We start from the raw sequence: 18,884 nt of genomic DNA, 5'->3' as shown, positions 1-18,884 counted from the left end.
TTCAAAAATGTGGTTTCAGAAAGTAATGGCTAATCTTTATTTTATGGTTAGTTGCAGTGAATTATATTTATGTAATTTGTACCGGGACAGCACTGGAACAGGTGCTATTTTTTATTTAGCTGTACAATCATGTATTTGCTTTGTTTCTATACTCGCAGCAGGCAGATTTGAACATTTAAAAAAAATGTGCTTAATCAAAAAACACAGTCACTAACACAGTTTCAGTCACTAGTAAGGTTTGCATGTACTGCTCTGAAGGGGTTTCCCTTATATGAGAGAGAGACCTTTGGCATATGCAGGAAAGCTAGTTTTTAACCCCACCCCAAACCTAGGGATGTAAGGAGGCAGGGATTTCCATCCCATCCTGTGTTTGTCAAAGTCAACACTGTTTCCCTTCCGCTACAATTTGGCTTCGATTAAAACCCTCATTATTCATCTCACTATCTGTGATGGCCAAAACTAATGCAATTTATTCTATAATTAATTTCTAGGGAAGGGAAATGTCAAAAACAATGCAGATAATGATGTATTTATTTATCATCATTTGCGGACCACAGAAACAGTAATAGTAAATATCACTCATATTCACTTGTGTGATTTCCATTCATGGCTTTGGATGAACATGCAAATTGTGGGCAATTTTTGCTCCCATTTCCATATCCAACAGAATTATCTGACATTGCTGACTAAACCACAGGTCCTAAGAGCTGAAAGTTATGCTGAAAAGAAACAGCCTGATGCTTGCTTCCCATCAGCCTAGGACACAGTAAGAGAAAAGAGTTGACTAGGGCAGTGTTTCCCAACCTTTTTTGGGCAAAGGCACACTTGTTTCATGAAAAAAATCTCGAGGCACACCACCATTACAGCCCCATGACGTCAGCGCGCAGCGTCACGCCGGGAGGGACGCACGAAAGTGTAAGATTCATTTTTTTCCCTCCCCCTTGCCTTCCTTCTGTGCCAACCGCCAAAAAGCCAAGAATCGCGGGACCGCCGGCGGAGGGGGGGAGGGCGAGCGGAGGCAGCGGCGAGCCCCGTTCCTCCCCATCCGCCCCATTCCGTGCAAGGAGCGTGAACAGGTGTGAGAAGGGGGTCAAACCTGCAGGTCGGCGCCGGGGAACTTCCAAGCTTTGGGGGTGGGGGGGGAGGAGGCAGCAAAGCGAGGCAGGAAGGAGAGCGCGGCTTGGCGAAGTACTCGGAGGCGAAGGCCAGCAGGTCCGGCGGCCGGTGCCGCAGCACCTCCATCGTGTAGCCCTGCAGCAGCTCAGTCAGACTCGGCGGGATCTCGATGCTCATCTTGTAGCCGAGGCGCGCGGGAGACTCAACGGACGGGCCCGGGAGAGAGAGAGAGAGACATGACGAAGAGAGAGCGGGAGTCCCTGCTCACCGTCGCCGCCGCTACAACTACTGTGGCGGTTGGTCGTGGTCGCCGCCGCCCACCTCTATCTATCTCTCCCCCTCAGCTTTCTACACGGGCCTGGAGCCGGAGGTGGGGGGTGGCCGCCGCCGCTTTCTCCGCCTCCACGTCCTGCCTCCTCCTCCTCGAGCCCTCCGTCAGCCCTGAGGGAACCGCCGCGCTCGCGCCGCCACTCTCTGACACGCGAGAAAGAGAAAGGAATGGAGCGGCGGGGTAGTCGGGGGAAGGAGGGGCCGGAACGGAAGCACGAGGCGAGCTGCACATGCCCAGCAGGAAGCGGCGGAGAGCGCCACAGAGAGAGAGAAGCAAGGGAGGGCGGGGAGTGGGCGGGAACACGCTTCATGCGTCACAATAACGGACAAGGGGCGCTCGAGGGATAGATTAGGACCTAATTTGACTTTTACAAAAAAAAAAAAATCTTTTTAATTTTTCCCACGGCACACCAGGCAACATCTCGCGGCACACTAGTGTGCCGCGGAACAGTGGTTGGGAAACACTGGACTAGGGATGACGAGCATGTATCCTCTGAGATCAGTTCGCTGCACTACTCCTTAGAATTACTGGAATTGTGAGGCAGACAGATGATTTGCAGTTTAAAGGTGGGAGGACTGCTTCCCCACCCCACCAGCTCTCTTAGTCTCAGCTCAGCTAGCACTGGTCCTCTTGTTTACTGCCCCTACAAAGTCATTGGGCAGGAAAAGTCTTTGCTAGGCATCAGCTACATCCTGAGTCTCAGTTCATGGCTGCCACTAGCTGCACACCAGCTATATGAAGCCACAGACCAAGCAAGACAGCAGTCTGCCAAGCAGTAGCCAATTTTTAATTTAACATTGTAGTGTATTATATATGTTAGTAGCATATTTAAACAGCTTGTTTGTGACTGGACTAGCCTCTTCTGTGGCAAAATGCAGCCACTGAACAGAATATGCTGTTTTCCTGCTAAATCTGCTATTTGCCCCTGAAGAGGAAATATGTGCAAATAGCAGACTTAGGGAGTATTTTTGGCAGGAAAGATTTAACCCCCCTTCTTCTCTGCAGCCCTGAACATCACTTGGCTGGTTTTTGTTAGGAAAGAGTCAAAAGCATGATATTTAAACACCCACTAACAAACAGGTAGGAAACATGTGGCTTGGGAATCACATGCACTCACAGCCTCATTTTATATAGCTCCCAAGGCTTCTTGTAGGTATCCCATTCTCAGTTAATAACTAATGCACCATGTAGTTTGGCCCCCCAGCTTTCAAGCTTCTCCACCTATAGAATTGAACCCATAGTAAATTGTAAAGGTAAATACACATCTGAGCCATGCTTTGAAAGTTCGTTTCCAAAAAGTAGCTTGTTCTATTTCAAGTCCATCTTGTCCACAAGGAACTAGTTCCAGTTTTTCCTTTTATAAAAGGAATTGGTTCAGCTCAAGTTTATCCAAATGAACTTTTTAGTTCATAAAAAGTTCTTCCTCAGAAATTTCTCCCCTAGCATTCAGAATGTTGCAATCTGTTGTGATGAAAAATCACGGGTCACAAATGATAAGGTGCCTGACAGACAGAATGTCAACTGGTGAAGCTTTCCCTATAATTGTATTTCCAGACCAGAAAAGCCTTGCTTCTTTAATTTGTGCCAGCTGCACAGCTGTTAAAGGCACACAGTTTCATTCAGTATGTTCCTGGACTTGTGTATGTGTTGCTGCAAGCTGCTCCTGTTGGGAGTGAATCTCTTTAGCAGGAAATGTCTCACATTCCTTCACAGCTGAAATTAAGGTGGAATTCATATAAGTTTTACTCAGAGTAGACCTATTGAAATCAATGAACCTAATTTAGTTATGTTAATTTCAATGTGTCTGCTCTAAGTAAAACTTAGGTGACTAAGTGTCCATAAGAACAGCTGGGTGTCTGTATTTACATAATACATAAATTTACATAAATGTTGCCTCCACATTTTGCTTTCTAACTTTTCTTATAGATGTCCCATTGACTTTAAAAAACAAAAGAAAGCTAAGTGTTTGGGCCTCTGGCCAGGGGTCGAGAGGAGCGGATGAATGTGAAGATGAACTAGAGGGCCCATAGAATGACAGCTTAAACATATTTTCCATTATCTGTAATTGCTTCAGAATCTGCATGTTTCTCAGTTTCTTGGAAGCATGTAGTTCTGGTTAGGACATAATAAGGGGCCAAATTTTCTGTATAATATTTTAACTAGAGCCTGATTTTTCCCTGTACTTAAACTGTACAAAAAGTATACTTAACAGTTTAGAGAATGGAAAAAGAAAGATTAGGGGCCTAAGTATTTCATCTGCTTCAATAAGTCCAGGTGCAGAGGTGGCTGTTTTGGGCAGTGGCAAATAAGCAATTTTATAAAACACCAAACACTACTGCAACAGCTACAACAGGGGTCAGCTAGGTTTACCTCACCTGGGCCGGTTCACTCCAGCAGAGATCCTTCCAGCCACGATTTCCAGCATCTGTATCTGCGCAAACACGATTTCCAGCGTCTGCACAGACGTGATTTTCAGCATCTGAGCATGTGCAGACGCGATTTCCGGCACCGCGGAAGCGAGTACCCACCTGTGCTGCGCCAGTTTAGCATAGTGCGCGGGGAGTTGCTGAGTGGGCGGCTCGGTTTGGGGGCAGCTCGTGGGCCGGTTAAACGACCCCCGTGGGCTGCTTGTGGCTAAATATGGAGCTGCCTGTAAAAAGAATTAGAAATTGTTAATTGGTAGTTGTTAATCAGGAATTGCCATGAATAACGCATTTCCCTAGTAGTTAATGATTGTCACTGGATTCCAGTTTGTATTCAGGCGCAATAGAAAGTGTTGAATTTTACCAGGAAGCCCTTAATGTTGTGGGGCCAGGGTTTCTAAAGAAGTGCTTTCTTCCATGTAAACCTGCCCAACAATTTGGGTTTTTCATTTGAGAGCCTTCTCTGAGTGCTTCTGGCTTTCTGGCTTCAGAGGTCATGTGTGTGGCCACCAGTGAAAGTACGTTTTATGTGAAATTCCCTCTCGGCAAATTCACTTTGCTCATTTGTTTTGTTTTTCCCGAGACACTAGGCTCAGACTGTTCTGTTTAGCAGAATTTTTAACAGCAATTGAAATCCAGTCAGCTTTTAAAAACTTTGTTAATAGTACAGTGGTACCTCGGGTTAAGTACTTAATTCGTTCCGGAGGTCCGTTCTTAACCTGAAACTGTTCTTAACCTGAAGCACCACTTTAGCTAATGGGGCCTCCTGCTGCCGCCACGCCGCCAGAGCACGATTTCTGTTCTCATCCTGAAGCAAAGTTCTTAACTCAAGGTACTATTTCTGGGTTAGCGGAGTCTGTAACCTGAAGCGTATGTAACCTGAAGCATATGTAACCTGAGGTATCACTGTACTGCTGTTTGTATTTTATTGTGCCAGCATAATAGAGTTCATTTTCCAGGAGCAAAGACTACACATAGGATAAACAGTTGAGGTTATTGCAGCTCATTGAGTTTGGCAGTGCAAGGATTCCGCCATCAGGCAGCCTACCTGCTGGCAAATGCAACCCCGCCCCCTTACTAGCACAATGCTGATAAGAACGCCTGGCATATTGGGTCCACTCCTCTATAAGCAACCTGTGAACCTGGAGATATAGCTGGCATGCCAGACCCTGAGCTGGACCTGGACTAAGAAGCAAAATGGCAGGATCGCTTAAGAGGATCTCCATTGGGGACCAGGGTTTCCACCCACACTTAACCCTTATATATATTTGTCCCAATACCTTCCTTGTAAGGAATAAAGGTAAAACTGTATAATGGGACCAAAATCATAGAGCGATTTACTCTATTATTGTTAAAGAACAAATCATAGTCATGCATAGAGGAGGAAAAAAGCCCACAGCCCGCAATGCAGAGCCAATCACAACTGTAGGTAAAATTCCTTATAGCAATATCCACAGTCATGTAGTAGGGAGAATGGGTAGGGAAGCCAGTGACTTATCATCTGTCATTTTGAATGAATGAGGCATCCCACATATCCAAAATACTAAGATCCGTGTTAACTTAAAACAACAGCACCCTAATAATCATAAGAATAGGATGGTCTGGATTAAGTGTAGTATTTCCACAGTTGGCACCGTATCAGCATCATTCACTGGCTAGGAAGTAGACTTTGCTCAGAGAGAGGAAAAAATGAGATGCTGCCAATTTTTGAAGTGGTGTGTTGAATAGATAGCATGTTGTTAAAATTAGTGCTATGTCCATGATAGTTAAACATTACCATCTGCGTAGCCAGCGGATTTATGTACAAGTACTTCGTACAGTGTTAACTGCCATCACCTCCTAATCCTTATTGTGGAACTAGTTTTGAGTTTACCTTTCAGACCCTTCCTTGCAGAAATATGTACCGGTACTAGTTTAGCATTATAGGCTGTCACTGGTTTGGGAATCTGATTAGACTCCCTGTGAAAATTCCAAACACACCTGCTGATAGTGAATTATTGGATGTAAGGCTTGATTCCCATTCATTCATTTTATATACTGCCCTTCATCACAAAATCTCTGGGAGGTTCACATCATAAAAGACAATGTAAAAACACAAGTAAATAGTTAAAACTATAACCCCTCCCCTTCCCACAAACACATTTAAAAGGCTGTAGAATATAAATCAGCCAAAGGCCTGATTCCTCTGATCCCTTCTTCATATTTGTTTAAAGCAGAGCTTTTCATGTTGGTGACACACTTTTTAGACATGCATCATTTCATGACACAGTAATTCAGTTTTGCATCATTTCGTAACACAGTAATTCAGTTTTACTAGCAAACTGGAGGTTAAACTAACCCCTTTCCAGCCCCAGGACGCGCAACATACCTACACACTGCAGCCAACACACTAGCATGTTGTGACACACAGTTTGGAAAGCTCTGGTTTAAAGGGATAAACAATTAAATGCAATGCCTACTATCTTAGTTACAGTGTGGTTTGCAAGACAACTAGGTTGCAGACTAATTTAATATTCTATTACCTAATGGTCAGCCCACCAGTTGAAGTCAATCATTCTACAAATGTTATTCAAAGATGTTTTGTTTCTAAAAATAGAAATATAGTTTTTTAAAGCACACACACAACTACTTAATTTGCTATTTATTTTGGCTTTGAATAAGCAATCATCAGATTATTTGAATGTTTGAAGGGGCATATTTTCTGCTTAGCTTTTCATCACTTTCACAGAAGGGATTACTTTACTAATCCAGAGATCTAGATAACTTACCATAAACAACTATAGGTTCTTGAATGTTAATGGCGACAGAAGTGGTGGAGTGACTCAGCTGCACTGGTTGTGTGGTATGTATCAAAAGAAATACATCCACAATTTTCCAAAATGCAATTAGTTGTTTATTTAATAAATTTATATCCTGCCTTTCTCTTAAATTGGGTTTCAAAGTGGCTTACAACATTTTAAAATATAAAATAATAAAACAACATTATAAAATACAAAATAATAAAAACTAGCTAAAAGCAATAATTAAAACATATCCAAACACATTTAGAATGAGCAATTAAAAATGGTTTCCCATAACAGCAGCCTAGTGATCAGCATCATCTGCACCTTAATTTTCAAAGGTCTGTCTGAATTAAAAGGTCTTAAGCTGCCAGCAGACGGATAACAAAGAGGGAGCTCCATATTCATATTCCATATTCGTAAAACCTTTTATTAGCATCACATACAACATCCACAACAAAACAAATCAATACAGAATTACCACTTCCCCAGTGGCACAAAACATTTGCTAAAAGAAAGGAGGCAGAGCAGTCTGTTGTCACATCTCTTGGTCTCCAAGGAGATCAGACGTCTGCAGTGGAAAGAGGGAGCTAGTCTAACCTCCTGGGAGGAAATGCCACAATATGGGAGCAGCCACAGAAAAGGCTGTCTCTTGCGTCACTCTGTGCTTCTATGATTGATGCATCCAAGAGAAGTTCCTCACCCAAGGATCTTAAGCAGGTTTGTATAGGGAAATACAATCTTTCAGGTAGTTTGGGCCCAAGCCATATTGATTTTTCATATTTTTAGTATTTTGAAAAATGGTTGCATCAATATTAATCATGATGATGACAGAATGAAAATGACAATAGACAAATATAATAATAATCACAAAATGTTCATTTCAGCAGGCTTACTTTAAATCCAGCCTTTCTCATCTCTCCAGATTCCTATCCTCTTCCCTCTTGCAGTTTTCTGCATGACATATTGTTCAATTTTTCCACAACTAATGTGAGCTACAAGGAGATGAAACAAACACCCCAAGGAAATCCCCTTCCTGTCCTGCTGCTACCCATCTCTCAGTAGTCTGATCTAGGCCTTTTGTTAAGTAGTCTAAGTCTAACCTTCAACTTTGTACCTGTTACAGACTAAAATGTATTTCCCCACCTCATGCATTTTTTAAAAAGAGAATCTGTGTGGTCTGTGCTGGGGACTTCTTTTATATATCGAATAAAGACTGGTCCCATAAAATAGCTTCCACACTTGGAGGGACAGCAAAAAAGCAAAATAAAAGAAAATTCAGCCTCTAAAGGCTGTGGCACAAGGCCATTACATAGGAAACAAGCAAAAACAAACCCTTCCTAGTTAGGGAATTCCAAAGTCTGGGTGCTGCAAAGGTCACTTGTACTCTAAAACAGCTGCACAAAACAACCCAAACATTTTGCCACAGGGACACAACCTCACCTTCTGTTCTGCTACTAAGCAGACTCGTATTTGCTTTAGCAACTGAAGCTGATCTTCACACTATCCTTACCCGCTGAGTTGTTCATTTTGCTCCTGTAATGAAATTTTGGTATTCTAAAACAATGTCCTTAGGGATGGATCAGCCCTCTCAGATTAACTGGTTTATTTATTTATGGTGTGGAAAGCCCCTGGTGCATTCAAGACTTACTATGACAGCATGCAGAAGAGATGAATGATTTTACTGTATCTCTCAGGTGCCCATTCCATGAATCTCACAGATAGTAGAAAGTTTTAGACTGCCACTGCAGCTGTTGAACTAGTCTGAGTTGTGCCTGCTAATGCATGCACTTTCGTTTGGTCAAATTAAAGAAACATTATTTGCTCTTCTAAAATAGTAAGGAATTAAAAGGTAATTCAAACTCCACTTTTAAAATTGAAATTACTATTTCATGTTCATTAACACACATTTGAGTCAAGTTGCCTAAAAAACATTTGGTATGATTAGCAGAATATGGATAAGGAATAAAACAATAGTTGTAATTGTTGTGATACTCACATAGCAAAGTATAAAATGTAGCATTCCAGATGCCAGCTACACAGTCTATCTTTCATAGCATATAATTCGGCATGAGTGTGCCTAATTCTCTAGTAGGAGTAATGACATGCATGGGAGTTTCCGATCAAATCACATATGTTGGGACGCTAAGGTTTGGTACATAATGGCTTGAATCTTGTAAAGCTGAGCACTCTCAAATCTTGACATTCGTGTTTTTTTTTATAGGTTGGATGGGTTGATGGGAGAAAGCCTTGGCGCAAGCAGAAACAAGTTGGTGTTTATGAATGTGTAGTATCTTATTTGTATCTACCTTTTGTAAGCAAGTCTTAAGGTTAAACTCTCATGAAATCAGTTGAAATGCTAAGTGGTGGGGTGTCTGTGAAAGGAAAATATTATTTATTTATCTAATAAATAAAGTGAAGCCAGTTATTTAGAGCATGTTCAACTGATACGAAGTTGCATAACTGCATTACAAATCATTTGTACCAACTTGAGTTTAATTTTTTAAATTTTTCTGGCAATAAATATGCCCTCTTTCTAGTCCAGATTTTGTATGTTGGGTGTGAAATATTCCTTTCCTCATAATCACCTCATTTTCCAGTGTGGTGTTATTTAATTGGTTCATTGCTCATCAGTGAAGCTCCTTACTACACCAGCTCCCTTTACCACTGTTAAGCCATTATTCTTCCAGTTGGTATTCTTCAATCAGTTGAAAGCAGAATTGAAATTGCAGTTCCATATGAGACATTGCACTGTATTACCCATAGGACAGCTCATATTTTCTCAGAAGTAAGTCCCATTCAGTACAACTTGTGTTTAGGAGTTCAACTTTCAATCATCAATAGTTCAATACTTTTTTAAGCAGCTGTTTTATTTTTCCAGGCACTGCCATTATTGAAATTTGTTGTTTCAATTAGCTGATTTCTTAACTGGTTCCTTACCATGTCTGAAGTTGACCTTTTAATTATTTCCCTAGAAACAGATTTCTAGTTTTTCATCATCTGTGAAGGGGTAAAGGGGACAGTGGGATAGCAAGGATGAAGGCCTAATGGCTACGTCCTCTCTTCACTATAGAACTCTGAAAGAGATAAGTGCCATATCTGAGTGAAGATCTGGCAATCCTGTTTAGTAAATGGTTTAAATTTTCATCTGCCAGTATTAATGATAGCAGAAGAAGTGCAGATGAAGAAAGACAGGAAAATTACAATCAAATTTGCTTTTGAAATCCATGTTTGGTTGTTTGGCTCATCATTCTTGTTCATTTCAGCATTATAAGTAGTGTAACTAATCATGGAAACGGAGAACAACCATTTGAAGCATGCTGATTATTTATGGCACAAGTCAATGAGGCAGTTAACAGTGTAAAATCCAACAAACAATGTTGCAGATATGAAAAGCAGCTGCACTCATTCCTCTGTATCTAAGTGCCTTCGTTTGAACAATAGAATGTATTGCTCACTGAGTATGACTTGCAATAATAGTATAAGCTAGATATCTTGGATTTGGAGATATGTAACTTGGTTGGAATGACAAAGGATAGTCATTTGTGTTCCATCAGTTCCTTACTTGGCACTCAACTGCTATCAATTTCCCCTCCAAAATATGTCAGATCAGCTTCCTATTATAAATGAAACACACACATAAATGTTATATTGTGAATTCTTTGTATACTTTGAGTAAATTTTCCCTACAAATAGGCATTTCATGAGAACAATAATTAAACTAATATAGTTGGTTAAAATAAACATTTGTTTGTAAATAACTTTTGCCAGAAAGCCATTCCTAGTCTATATGCTTATAGTAATTACAGTAATAGCAAACAATGAAACAATTTGCCGTGCCTATATTTTCAAGGGACACATTCTCAGTCCCTTGAACCCCAGTTGACCAGTAATCCTAAACCAGAAGCCCATCTCCAAAATGCCTTTGGGTGGGGAGGGTTAGTGAAGAGTGGTCAGTAGTTACATTCTTGGAAAAAACCATTACAGTATCATGTTTCTAATCTAGTAGTCAATGGATGTGTTTACTAGCTGTTTAAAGGATGAATATGGTTTTAGGGTTTTAATTGTATATTTGGGTGTGATTTGTAAACTGCTCTGGGATTTTTAAAAGTAAGAGTGGTGTGTGAATTAGTCTAATAAGCAAATGCTGATCCTTCAAAGCCTTAAGGCATAATCCTAAACACAATAGCCTATAGTTGAAGGGCTAAAGGACTTGACAGAAGCCTCACTGGACTGGCAGAACACCTGATACATCACTGCCATTGCAGATAATACTGGCAGAACATCTCAGATACACCACTGGAACATGCTGTTGGGCAGGTTGCCTGAAACAGGGAATCAGTCGTGTGAGTTGCACATGGTTGGCACAGGGAAGGACACTTGCCCCTTCAATCCACAGCCATGCCTTAATCAATGGCACTTTACACTAGCCCTGGATTATAGAAAACAGTAATAGAATTGTAGAGTTGGGAGGGACCCTGAACATCATCTAGTCCAGCACTCAGCAGTGCTAAAACTAAAGCTCTATATTTGCTGTCTGTCATTTTAACACCGTTTTTGTAATTTTTGTCATGTGTATTTCCCCTTCCTGCCTGAGCATACATTGGAAACAGTGACAATTCTGCTTGTGCAATAGCAATGAATATCTGGTACCTTAAGAAACTAGGAAGCTGCCTTCTTCTGAGTCATACCATTGACCCATTTAGCTTAATATTGCTGGGACTGATGGGACTTGTAGTCATAAGCTGTCAACTTTTCCCTTTTCTTGCAAGGAATCCTATTCAGAATAAGGGAATTTCCCTTTAAAAAAGGGAAAAGTTGACAGATATGCTTGTAGTCCAACAACATCTGGAGGACACCAGGTTGGTGAAAGCTGACCTGCACTGACCGGCTTCTTATACTGGGCAAATTTAATTTTCACTGGCTTATTTGTTACAAGGAAAGTGCCCTTCTATTAACTGCTCAGTAATGGGCTTATAAGAAAACCCACTGGATTCAATGAAGTCCTTCCATTGACCTTCACATATTTTTTTGGCTTGGGTCCCAAATGAACATAAGCCTCTTTTTAAATCTTTGAAACACTGATCTGCCTTTAGCATCATAACTGAAATGAATATAGTTCCAGACACATTAGAGGACGGGCTGGGTTAATAGTATGTCATAAATCACTTCCCTTCCTTCCAGGGGTTTAGCAAGGATAGATATCATGGGTAGCATCTTACCACTTAGTCATGGTGACAAGGGTCTACTGTTAAATTACTAATTTAAACTAAAACTATTGCCTGTTGTTTTGCAGTGCTGCCAAGCTTCTGGACAAGAATCTGTTCTCTGTCAGCACCCCGAATCCTCTGCTTCCTTCTCCTGCAGGTCTTCAGCTTGCTCAGCTGCAAGCCCAGCTTACCCTGCACAGGCTAAAATTGGCTCAGACAGCAGTCACCAACAACACAGCAGCTGCAACTGTCCTGAATCAAGTTCTCTCCAAAGTGGCCATGTCTCAGCCTCTGTTCAACCAATTAAGACATCCATCCATGTTTAACACTCCTCAGGGACACGTTGGAGGGCCTGGAGTTACCAACTCTAGATTCCCACCTGGTGGAATACATTTTCCAGCACAAAACCCCGCTTTGGCAGTACCGAGTGGAACTCTGGGGCCTGTAAATAACCTTCAAAATCAAAACCCAAATGCTGTTGTCATAAATCCTTTTGGAGGTGTAATATCTCAGACAGCTGGACAACAGGCTGTAGTTATGGGACTAAATAAGTCTGGCATCTCCTCTGCTACAGGTGGATTTTATGACTATGGTAAACAAGTATTTCCCTCTGATGCGGAACAGTGCAGCCAGCATGGCTTTGTGACCACTGCGTCTCATTCAGTCCCAACTTCTTCTGGAGTTGGAACCTATGATGGTCATTTTGGTAAGCATGACAACCATCCAGGATTTCAGAAAGACTTTTATGGAGTGAGTTCTAAAGGCCAGCATACAGCTGGTGTACAGACTTTGACTTTTGCTGCTGATCCACATAATTCTCATCAGATTATAAATCAAAAAGGCGAGGCGGGTTCTGTAATACATGAAACAGAAACAAAGCAGTGGGAAAATCCTTCTACTTTTCCTAGCCAAAATAAGCCTGACACCATGCCCAATGCCAGCATGTGGCCATCAACAAGTGCCCCATATGAAATAAGAAACGACCTCTACAACCCTGAAGAACCAACGCCTGACACAAAGTTCAGTGCTGGCGCTCCACTTCCTTTCAGCAGAACCAAAAGCAGTAAGCAGAATTTCAGCAACTCACGAATGAGACAGAAGCAGGAAGCAGATTTGTCAGTGAGACCTCTTCAGTCTCATGAGCTAAATGACTTTCATAGTATAGCACCTGTTTGCTTCCCTCACATCTGCAACTTATGCGATAAGAAGGTCTTTGATCTAAAGGTACGTCTTGGGGAGAACTGGACATCTTTCTAGTACTTGGAAGTGTGTTTCATTAAATTAACTCCAAGGCATTCCTGACATAAGTTGTGTAACTGTTGAGTTTATTAGATTTTTTTAGTCTGTGTATTTGTGGGTTGTTACATGGGTCTTACAAGTTTACTCAAAAGCAGACCCACTGAAATGAATGACCACTACTATGTTGTGTCCATTCATTCAGTAGGTTTCTCTGAGTAAAACTTTGTTAAATATCACACAAAGGCTACAATCCTAAGAAGATTTAGCCATTTAGCTTGCTTCAAGCTAAATATGCTTTAAAATATTCTGTTAGTTGTACACTAATTTATTATACACACCGATGGATTATAAATGTAGAACTTTCCTTATATCTGAAGCACTTTGGGGAGAAGAGCTGTGGTATTTCAATGATTTGTCAGACCGCTTCACGAAGAGCAGATATTAAAATAGTAGATAAATTAATCACGATTCTGCAATAGCTAGGTTCTGCTCTCATCCAGTTGTCACAGGTAAGGCCATGTTATTTGATTTTGCAAGATGGCTGTTTTTGTGAAATGAAGAACTTCCTCCATAAGAAAATATTAATACTAATGGAGTTACATTTCTGGTGCTAGGAAAAGTGCATCCTTTAGAACAAAACTTGCTAAGAGAAATGTCTGTCCCAACCTAGCTTTTTATCTTGCCATGGTACTGTAGTAATCTACCAGCTTCTGGTACCAGTTCCTTATCCTCAGGTGATATGTACTTGGAGCCTGATTCATATTTGTAAGTGATTTATACCAGATTGTTCCCCAGTATGGTGAGAAATAAACTGTTTTTAATGTTGTAACCTTCCGTGATACCTTAAGGTGACGGATAGGTAAGAAATTAATATTATTATCATCAATAAATACATAATTTGACATGTTAAGAAAAGAATCATATCTCAGGGTTGATATATTTTTCATCTTTGTTGTCAATAACTCTCCTTATTGGAAATTTTGGTAAATGAACAAAGATTTTTTTGTTTTGTTTTTAAATGTCACATACATTGAAATAAATATTTTTAAAAAACATTTGTGGGCACTCAAAGTACCGTATATTCAGCACTTCAGAAATTTTCTCTACATTAATTTTACTCAACCTCCCTTATATGTCCTTTTAAAAAACATAAATATTGCAGTCAGGAGATTTCTTGTCACGCGGCATTTTTAGTTCTTGTATTTTGCAATTAAAAAGAAAAAGCCTGAGTACCAGTTCTGCTGCACTGTAGGGCACTCTGCAGATAGGCATGGAGGAGGAATTTGTCTGGTTTGCTCTTTTACAGTTGCTCAACCTGATCTAGCGCTCCTAATTTGCTTGTGGAGAAGAATGTAACTCCCAGTCTGACTATACACTTCTTCAGATGCAGTTGAGATGCAGCTTCACTGCACAGAAATATGCATGAAAGCAATATCTTATGTGACACATACAAAATGTTTATTTTACAAATGAATGCATTGAAAATTGTGCAGTTTATGTTAAAAGCATGTACAAAATACACACCATTTAAATGTAGACTTCTTGTGTATTCTTTCAAAAAATAAGCATAATATGAATTAATGAGTGAATAATGTTTGCACCTTGCTGTCCATTAGTTGCTGTATTTGTTAATTGTATGTCTACCCTGAGGTATTGACTGCTGCTTTAATTCATACTGTAATTTTAATGTATTCTTTATTGTACACCACCTTGTGATTTCAAATGAAACAAATAAATAAGAAAATGGGACAGAATGAACCTACAACTGAGCACCAGCAAGACTGAAGTGGGATGGATTTAGGTGGATCAGTCAGTCCCTTTATGCAGATATGGCTCCTTCACATACAAAACCCCCGTCCGCAGTAGGGGTTCAGAAAACGTCCTGTCCTGTTTCAGTGTTCCTCCAGTGATACTGCTGTGAATGGGATGAGCAATTCCAGCAGCTGTTGGAACAGCTTAATTCAGCCACAGTAGAGTCACTGGAAGGAGCACAGCAGTAGGGCTCGGCAGTGTGTGGACTCCAGCTATGGCTAGGAATTTATGGGCCTGGATACTTGCATAGTGCATGTTTGCAGAGTTTAAGTGGGTCAGATTTGTTTCATCTGGAGTAATTTCATGTCAAATTTTGGAATAGTATGGAATTTTCTACAAAAACAAAAATCCCCAGAAACTTCTAATACAGCCATTCATATGGCCTATTATAACAAATGCTGCTGCACGTGTTTTCTTCTATTTTCCCACAATTTTATTATATTTTCTCACTATTTTTACGTAGGACTGGGATCAGCATATTAAAGGAAATCTTCACATTCAAAAATGCATTGCTTTCTCAGAGAAGTGAGTGTTAAGTAAAGAAACAATTTTGTGCCTGCTTTGTGACTTATATTACTGTTTTATTTAGTTTCTTGTACATGCTTCTTGAATTAGAGTTGTGATCTAATCATAAAACATGTTAACCATAAATACTGTGTGGATGTGAATTCTAGTAATGAACACAGGAACCTTTTGCAAATGAATGTATGTGTTTCGAATCTTCTACAGACAATGCATGCATGACAAATGACATCAAGATGTACCGAGGTCCAATTATTTGTCTTGCAAAACAACTATATTGCAAGACAGATGTATTTGCGCTGTTCTTACTGGAAGCAGAAGGAATGCATGCTATCTCCAGATACAATTTCCATCTGAAACCCATAGCTTCACACTGGCTTATGCTATTTTTGACAATCCTAACCATTATTTTGCCACTCCCACTTCATTTGCATGCTAGATCCTTATGGGTTGACATTCTTGAGGAGGCTGAAGCGAAACCGATAGTGCAAATGCCCTACAAAGCAGTCCTAATACGTCAGTAATGTAATGTCCCTGGAATAACAGAATAATTTCTGGTAGTGAGCAGGGGAGTTTCTGTGATAACTTTGAGTATTTAGGCCAAGCTCTTTTACAGTTTTCCTACTGTCTTGCTGAATGTCAACCTTTTTTTTCTTTTTAGTTCCAACATACGGTGTGTGCTAAGTTCAGCAGAAGGAATGCTGCACTCTTCTCCAAATAACACATCTGCATTTAATCTTTCTGGTTCTGAAGGTAAATTACAATATAAAAATATATATAATTAACAGTGCACTCCTATATATGTCTTCTCAGAAGTAAGACCTTTTGAGTTGAACAAGACTTACTCCTGGTAAGTGAGCATAGGATTGCATCCTTAACCTTTTTTTAGTTGGCATACTGTTGCAGCAAGCAGGGTTACGTTTAATTGTATGTTTATTTGCACATGACATAATATTAGCTATACGTTAATGTATTTTTGTTCAAAGTTTAAACAAAAAAGAGCTTTATGCAATAATGTAGCATTATGCAATAATATATAAATAAAGAACAAATATACTGTCTATTTGGATATATTTATCCAAATTGAGCCCATCCAGACCTGATTGAGCCCATCCAGACATTTTTGATAGCAAATGAACTAGATCATCTGTCCACGAGGCCACCTATCACCCAAATCATGCATACAGCCAAAGGAGAACGCCCCATAGCTCTGTCACTGTACTCTAATAAATCTTTTAAATGAATCTAAGCCTTTATAATGAATAGTAAGTCTGGCTTTATTCCTCTGACTGCTGGCTGACGATGTGTTTATTTTTGTATACTTTACTGCTTTACTTCAATTGGATTTGTTGGTTTATCTGCTTTTTATTGCCATTTTATATTACTTCAGTTTTTATATATTTAAATTTATTTAGATTTCTTATATGTAGATTCTTATATGTAGATCATATTTGTGGGCTTCCCATAGGCATTTTGTCCATTGTAAGAACAGAATTCTTGACTAGATAGTTGCTTGGTCAGTTCCAGCAGGGTTCTCCTTATGTTCATATACTTGTTCGTCACTCTAAAAACTGTTAGTTGAAAAATTGTTTAAAAAATAAATAAAAATCTGAAGACAGGCATGGGGAAAGTCTGAATCAGACCGCTATGCCCTCTTGGCTGTTTGCCTTTTTCAGCAAAGATCCTAAAAACAACAAATAGCACATCTCAAGGTCAGACAATGGTGCTACAGTGAATAAATCAGAATGGTGGGAGATTCAGGACAGACCAAAGGAAGTACATCATCATTCACACAATGCATATGGAGCACACTAAACACATTCTTAGCCAATGGAATTTGATACTAAATGTTCTGGTGATGGCAACCAAGCTAGATGGTTTTAAAAGAGGCTTAAACAAAAATCATCACAGAGGATGGGGCTATCAGGGGCCATTAGTCATAATGGCTGCATAGTATATCTTGGATTAGAAGTATTATGCCTTCTGAATACCAGTTCTGAATAACAAGAGAATGCTGCGCTCATTTCATATTTGTGGGCTTCCCATAGGCATTTTGTCCATTGTGAGAACAGAATTCTTGACTAGATAGTTGCTTGGTCAATTCCAGCAGGGTTCTCCTTATGTTCATCTTGCCCAGCAGAAACGGGACCATGATGGATATTTCATTTTGACTTGATGCCTCACTGGGCTCAGGAAATCACCCCAGCTCACCCTCTGTTTGTAGAATTTCTCCAGAGAATCATGGGCAGTGGTAGCCTATCATTAGAGAAAGACTGCTTTGTAGGATGGGCTTATACCTCCATGAACCTGAAAGGCTGTGACAGATAGGATTTGTTTTCCCAATGTTAGAAAGATACTAGTTATTTAAGAAAGTAGCACTTCTTCGTGTTTTGTACATCAAACAAATTTCTGAGTTGTCACTAAATACGTTCTATTTGTTTAGATTACACTTTAAACGTGGGGACATCATACAACTCTACACCTTCATTTGGCCAGCCAGGTTCTACGTTTTCTTCTGTACCATCTGGAGTAAATGTGAGTATCTCACACAATGTTCAGCATTCAGCTCTTAGTGAACATCAGGGTTTTCTTTAACAGCATTAAAACAATATAATTGAATATACTTGAATGATCTAACAGTATTTCTAATTAATTTTGAATTAATTGCTGGCCTGTATGTAGCCCAGGGCTGGGCCCATACTCCTTCCACATTCATGTATATGCTTCCTCTCCAGTTAAGTGATATGTAGAAAATAAAATTAAAAGGCTTTAAAAACATCCTGTAGAGCTGTGCAGTGTTAGGTTTTCAGCATTGCAATGTATCACCAGCCAAAGATTGTGATCTGGTGCTACATTGTAATGTCAGAAGGGAGGGGCGAGCTGCTTCATCCCCAGCCCTGCAAGGCGCAGGGGTGAAACCGCCTCAGCTTGGAGCTAAGGCGGTTTCACCCCAGTGCTTTGTGGGACCAGGGATGAGGCAGCTTGCTCCTACTGCCTGGCACTTCTCCACTGAGAGGAAGGCAGCTGTGTGTGCCTTAATGTAGAAGTATAATGGAGCCCCCGCCCCACCTCCAGCTTGTGGAAGCCAGAGGCTAGGTGGGGGCTCCTTTAAACTTCTCCACTGAGCTGCACACAGCTGCTCACCCCTCCGTGTAAGGGAGCCCCTACCTTGTCGCTCATGTAAGCCTGAGGCAGGGTGGGGGCTCCATTGTTTTATGGTTCAACTTCATTTTAATGTTGCATTTTTTATTGTTAGCCACCCTGAGACAGGAAAGTCAGTGTATAAGAAATAACAACAACAACAACAAATAGTTCATATTAACTATTTACAGTAGTATAATTATGGCTAGGATAGACTTAAATCCCATTCTGTCCTAACTGTTGATCAAGGTGTTTATTGTTACTAGATCTGATCTTAATGTATTTTGAGCAGTGTATGGAAAACTGATAT

At 40.3% G+C, this 18,884-nt stretch overlaps 1 protein-coding gene across 12 annotated transcripts in view; it reads left to right on the top strand.

The window, feature by feature from the left end:
* RBM20 (RNA binding motif protein 20) overlaps window positions 1-18,884 on the top strand; it is a 115,278-nt gene that overhangs the window by 77,059 nt on the left and 19,335 nt on the right. For 10 of the 12 annotated variants that reach the window (XM_083504762.1, XM_083504760.1, XM_083504751.1 and 7 more), the window contains exons 2-5: window positions 11,947-13,084; window positions 15,375-15,436; window positions 16,095-16,186; window positions 17,877-17,968. In XM_083504762.1, the coding sequence (XP_083360888.1) occupies window positions 11,947-13,084; window positions 15,375-15,436; window positions 16,095-16,186; window positions 17,877-17,968 (1,384 nt within the window). Of the gene's footprint in view, window positions 1-8,874; window positions 8,920-9,001; window positions 9,439-11,946; window positions 13,085-15,374; window positions 15,437-16,094; window positions 16,187-17,876; window positions 17,969-18,884 lie in introns of those variants that run through there. The other 2 variants (XM_083504759.1, XM_083504758.1) reach the window with 2 other exon arrangements.

The sequence above is a fragment of the Podarcis liolepis genome, assembly GCF_965112155.1.
Source record: "Podarcis liolepis genome assembly, chromosome: 5".
NCBI classification, from domain to species: domain Eukaryota; kingdom Metazoa; phylum Chordata; class Lepidosauria; order Squamata; family Lacertidae; genus Podarcis; species Podarcis liolepis.
This window is presented reverse-complemented; position numbering and strand designations above follow the sequence as displayed.